At 40.5% G+C, this 6,000-nt stretch overlaps 1 protein-coding gene and 1 long non-coding RNA gene across 2 annotated transcripts in view; both read left to right on the top strand.

The window, feature by feature from the left end:
* Positions 1 to 1,378, top strand: part of LOC125778775 (uncharacterized) — a 118,495-nt gene extending 117,117 nt beyond the window's left edge. The window contains exon 2 of the long non-coding RNA XR_007422908.1: positions 1,185 to 1,378. This is a non-coding gene — a long non-coding RNA (uncharacterized LOC125778775). The remainder of the gene's footprint in view (positions 1 to 1,184) is intronic.
* Positions 1,379 to 2,938: 1,560 nt separating this feature from the next.
* Positions 2,939 to 3,696, top strand: LOC105230874 (uncharacterized). The gene is made up of 2 exons (XM_011211882.4): positions 2,939 to 3,089; positions 3,167 to 3,696. Exons 1-2 carry the CDS (start codon positions 3,078 to 3,080, stop codon positions 3,485 to 3,487), a joined length of 333 nt encoding a protein of 110 aa, XP_011210184.2. The 5' UTR covers positions 2,939 to 3,077; the 3' UTR covers positions 3,488 to 3,696.
* The last annotated feature ends 2,304 nt before the right edge of the window (positions 3,697 to 6,000 follow it).

Here is a 6,000-nt window from a genome sequence, read left to right on the forward strand (position 1 = left end):
CTCAAAAAACAACATAACTCTTTAACGCATTTTTCGTCGAGATCTTAAATTGAAGGCGCACAAAATACAGCGACAACGCTTCGCTCTATGGGCTCTTGAAAAGTTCCAATAAGATGCAACGTTTTCGAGCCAAATTTTGATCCCTAATCCCTGAAGTCTCATTTCTGGCTCAATGCGTATGTAAACAAGCAAAATTGCCGCATTTGGGATGAATACCAGCATAAAGACATTCAAGAGCTGACATTTCATCCAGAAAAAAAGAACGGTTTGGTTTGATTTGTGTGTCGGTGGAATCAATAGTACTCGTATCAATCAATGGATTTGTTGAGAGCACCGTTCGGGGAGCAGATAATTTCACCTTTTGTGCTGGTCAATTGGCCACCGAGTCTGATATCACACCGCTAGACTTTTTCCTGTTTGGATATGTAAAGTCTAAAGTAACGGGTGATTTTTTTGAGGTTAGGATTTTCATGCATTAGTATTTGACAGATCACGTGGGATTTCAGACATGGTGTCAAAGAGAAAGATGCTCAGTATGCTTTGACATTTCATCATGAATAGACTTACTAACGAGCAACGCTTGCAAATCATTGAATTTTATTACCAAAATCAGTGTTCGGTTCGAAATGTTTTTTATCGACAAATTTTGTTCAGCGATGAGGCTCATTTCTGGTTGAATGGCTACGTAAATAAGCAAAATTGCCGCATTTGGGGTGAAGAGCAACCAGAAGCCGTTCAAGAACTGCCCATGCATCCCGAAAAATGCACTGTTTGGTGTGGTTTGTACGCTGGTGGAATCATTGGACCGTATTTTTTCAAAGATGCTGTTGGACGCAACGTTACGGTGAATGGCGATCGCTATCGTTCGATGCTAACAAACTTTTTGTTGCCAAAAATGGAAGAACTGAACTTGGTTGACATGTGGTTTCAACAAGATGGCGCTACATGCCACACAGCTCGCGATTCTATGGCCATTTTGAGGGAAAACTTCGGACAACAATTCATCTCAAGAAATGGACCCGTAAGTTGGCCACCAAGATCATGCGATTTAACGCCTTTAGACTATTTTTTGTGGGGCTACGTCAAGTCTAAAGTCTACAGAAATAAGCCAGCAACTATTCCAGCTTTGGAAGACAACATTTCCGAAGAAATTCGGGCTATTCCGGCCGAAATGCTCGAAAAAGTTGCCCAAAATTAGACTTTCCGAATGGACCACCTAAGACGCAGCCGCGGTCAACATTTAAATGAAATTATCTTCAAAAAGTAAATGTCATGAACCAATCTAACGTTTCAAATAAAGAACCGATGAGATTTTGCAAATTTTATGCGTTTTTTTTTTTTTAAAAAGTTATCAAGCTCTTAAAAAATCACCCTTTATTTGCGGACAATCCCGCTTCGATTCAGGTCATGAAGCAAAACATCACGCTTATTATTCGCCAGTTGCCAGTGGAGATGTTCGAACGAGTCAAGGAAAATTGTACTCAACGTATGGACCATCTAAGACGTAGACACGGTCAATATTTGAATGGGGTAGTCTTCAAAATAAAATAATCATCTTAAGGATATATTTTTAATGATTAAGCTTAAAAATTATTATAAAACCGTTACAAAAACGTATGAAATGAATGCACAAATCAATAATCAAAGAAATGTTATAATAACATCGTATCATATCAAGTGATATCACATCGCACATCTGCGGTACTAACATATCACATGATATCACATAAAATAACTGTGCAAAGGAAGCCGTGATTTATTGAAAACTCGTAACAAACCACTTATTTGATAATATTTTGAAAATGCAGTTTGCAACCACAAACAACTTACGAACATGCCCACACATTCCACGCACAAGCTGAAAGCCGGTACGTGCTACCACCTTGAAGACTGGGGCAAATTGTGTTGTTGCGTAGACGCACAGTGCGTGAACATGAACTTGAGACACTTCCACGTAAGCCAGCGCAAGTGTGGTTTGAACCACAAGAAAAGCACCACAAAGTAATGATAAAAAATAGCGACATTTACAACAATTACCAATCAGGTTGCTGTTGTCTTGTAGGCATTAGTTGCATCAGCGGCAAGTGGCCAAATAAGTCGCACAAGCAAACGAATGCGTTCGTTTTTCACGGTCAAGCCTGATGTACGAATGTGTGACTGCGGCTTTCGGTGAGGCAGACACGGCTGTTAAAACTCGGTTTATGGCCAAGTAAAGAAGCCAAGCATGCCACTAGCAAAACCCATTAAAGCGCTCACAGCGAGCGTGTGCGTGATGCAATCGCAGCAACATACTTTAATGGCCGCTTAGTTGTTGTTATTGTTGTGGTGGGAAAAACGATATGGCATGTTGTGTGGACTTTTATTTCTGAGCACAATTTGTTCGGTGTTGTTGTTTTGTGTTGTTGCGGCAGTGTGTCGACGGCTTATCGTGGCAGACAAAACACACAAGCTCGGCGGCCCACAATGACACGCCATGCAACACACCTGCAGCGACATGGTGCCAAGGCGTATAACGGTTAATAGCGGCTGCGTCAGCGAGTCTTGTAGCTCACGAGTGAGAAAATGAAAATAAGAGTGCTTCTATTTCAGTTGTTTTTGTTATTGCTATAATTTAGTTTTCATATGGCACACATTTGCAGCGGCCAAAGACCGCAGCAGCGGAAAAACGCAAACAATGACCAGCCCACCGACCCAACAACCCACCGACCGGCCGCACTATTTTACATCGTTCGGTCATAATTCGCAGCAACACTGTGCCGGCAGCCAAAAATGCGACCAAGTTGGCGTTTTTCATGTCGGCTGCTTTTATTATTGTAATCTTATTTTGTTTATAAATATTTTTTGTATTCTTTAAGTGCATGTTTTTGCTGTAGATTTTCCTCTTTTGCATTTTTGTGCATGTTGATGCTTTATTTTGTTACAAATGTCTGTGTTTTCGGTGGAAATTCGTTGGATTACTGCGGTTGTATAAAAGAGCAGGCGTTGGTCAGCAACAAGCAACAGTCACAACGGTAATTCACCGCTACACAGAACTACATTATTCGCAAACGTTCAACACCCGACAAAGGATTATCAAAATGCTGAAATTGGTAAGCAAAGCCGCTGCTGTTCAACATCATATTGCCAACCATAACGTTTTGTATTTAAATATTCTATCCTTATGTAGGCAGTGTTGTTGTCTACTTTGCTTGCCGTCGCCGTTGCGCGTCCTGGCTACCTCTCACACGCGCCCCTGCTCTACTCGGCACCAGCCACAGTCATCCACGAGCCCGTATTGGCCAAAGTAGGCGCGATCGTGAAGAGCTACCCCACCGCTGTCTCCCATCAGAGCTCGTCGATTGTGCACAGTTCAGCCGTTGCTGTGCAGCCAATCCTGGCGCCCATTGTGAAGACCACATACACAGCACCTGTGCTGCATGCTGCCCCTATCTATAAGACCCTTGCATTGCCCTCTTTGCATGCATCGCCTTCGGCCGGTTGGTGGTAATGCGGAGCTGTTATGTTACATTAATTCCACTCATCAAACAAAGTGGCGGCCCGTAAGTGGAGCAATGGTTCCAGTACCCGCCAGTTGTCAGTTGTTGGTTTTCATCTTCATAAGTTGTATATAATTACATACATAATTGCTTTTAATTATAATAATGTCATATAGTTGATTACTTGTTTGCAAATAAATGTCTTAAAAGCGAATCTCAAGTATTGGTTATATTATTGTATATTTAGTAACGTTCATTACAGGAATAAAGGACAAGACGATTTTCGCAAAAAATTTTTTCTCAGCATTTGCTAAGAAGAACGCTATATTTATCCCTCTACACTATTTTTTCAATAGCTTTTTTCTGATAGATCACGCATGAATCGTGTCAAGCTGCTTATTTTTGTTTCGTATTGATTGGCATTTTATCATGGAAAGAATTTCGCTTGGACAAAGCTTACAAATCGTTCAACACATTCATTCTCATTCCGCAGAGAATGTGTTTTGCGTGCTTCGCTCTACTTATGGTCAACATAATCGGCCTACTGAGCATATTTTTCGCAACACCATCACCCTTCTTGAGACCCAGCATTCATTATTGGATAATATTCGACCGAATAGACCAAATCCAACAAGTAATGAAGCAGCTGTAGCTTAGTGTACACAAAACTCGCGGAGAATCGATTGAGGCAAGGTTCGAAGCAATTCGAACTGACGTATGGAACTTTACGTCGAGATCTTAACTTGATTGGGTATAAAATACAGCTTGTGGAGGAACTGAAGCCGCTCAAACTTCCCAAGGGACATCGCTTCGACGTTTTCCGATTTTTTCAGCCATGAGGCGCATTTCTGGGTCAATGGATATGTAAATGAGCAAAATTGCTACATTTGGGGCGAAGAGCAAACTGATGACATTAAAGAGCTGCCATTTAATCCACAAAAGCCAACGGTTTGGTGTGGTTTGTGGGCCATGATAACCGAGTATTCGATACCTGAAATTAAAGCTCGTGATATCGGCGACATTTAGTTTGAACTGACATTCCCACACATCGCATCAATCAATGGATTTATTGAGAAAAACACTTCGGTAAGCAGTTAATTTCAAGTGTTCGTCCGGTCGATTGGCCACCAAGATCATGTTATATTACACTGTGAGACTTTTTCCTGTGGGGATATGTAAAGTCTAAGGTCTATGCGACCAATCCCACTCCGATTCAGGCCTTGGAGCAAAACATCACGTGTCATTCGTTAGTCGAAATGCTCGAAAGAGTCATCAAAGATTGGACTCAACAGATGGATTTTTTGAAACGTAACGTGGCTATCATTTGAAAGGGATAATCTTCAAAAAATAAATTGGTCACTCTTTGGTTTGGAAAATATTTCTGAAAAGAATTAAGAGTTACCAAGGAAATGTCGTAGACCAATAAATGTATATGTAGATGATCAGGGTAAAGAGTTCATTTAGCCATGTCCGTATGTATAATATATACGCGAACTAGATATCGATCTGAAATTTTGTACATTTTCTCTCCAATAACCTGCTCATTTGTCGGACAATTATGGCTTATGGCTGCCATACAAACTGAACGATCGATATCAAGTGGTCGTTTGGAAAACTTTTTCATTTGACGAGATATCTTCTAGATTATTACCTAAAAGGCACAAGACAATGCTAAAATCTCCGAAGATAACGTATATGGTAACTGCAATACAACGGACTGATCAAACTCAAATCATTGGATGGAAAACTCTTTATTTGAAACTGAGTGCTTAGAATCAGAATAAAGATCTTTTTATACCCTTTCACATAGGAAAGACATTATAGCTTCAGTACAGACGAAGTTAATGTTTTTCCTTTTTTAGAATTGGTAGTTCGAAGCGTAAATATTTTATCAAACTGAACAAAATTTTAGTTTTAATTTTCTTTGAATGAAAAGTCTAGAAGACTGTTCTTCATCTGAAAAATATTTATATATAAATGTTCAAATTAAAGATAAATGTTGAATAAGATGTTAGGCTGAAATAGCTGAATAGCTCCCAATCAATGGTAGAGCGTTCAGTTAGGACGTCTATCATTGCGGCGATATGAGCCTTGCTAAGCGCTAGCTCAATGGACCTTCAATTTCCACTCTAGGTCAGAAGACCCTAGAATGACTGGTTGCTGACCTACGCTTGGTAAGCTCACGCAAGGCTCATAGATCTAGCGTCCGAATGTACGAATTTCCCCCTGCTCGTTCCCATTTTAATGATTTTTTGGCATGAGTGCCTTTTCTAGCATGCTCATGGCTGTATAATTTCCAAAGAGATTCTGGTACGGCCAGCCACCCAGACAAATATATTATGGAAGTAGCCTGATGCTGCTGCTAATGAGGTCATACATTCCTGGACCAACTTTGAGCTTACTTGCAACAACCTTAACCCTTTCGACCCCAATGTTGCCTGAGGGCAATTTCGCTAGTTCATAGGCCTACCACCAGGGTTATTTTTGTTTTTATTTATTGAACCGATATGATAACGGTAGTCTT

The sequence above is a fragment of the Bactrocera dorsalis genome, chromosome 5, assembly GCF_023373825.1.
Source record: "Bactrocera dorsalis isolate Fly_Bdor chromosome 5, ASM2337382v1, whole genome shotgun sequence".
Lineage (NCBI taxonomy): Eukaryota > Metazoa > Arthropoda > Insecta > Diptera > Tephritidae > Bactrocera > Bactrocera dorsalis.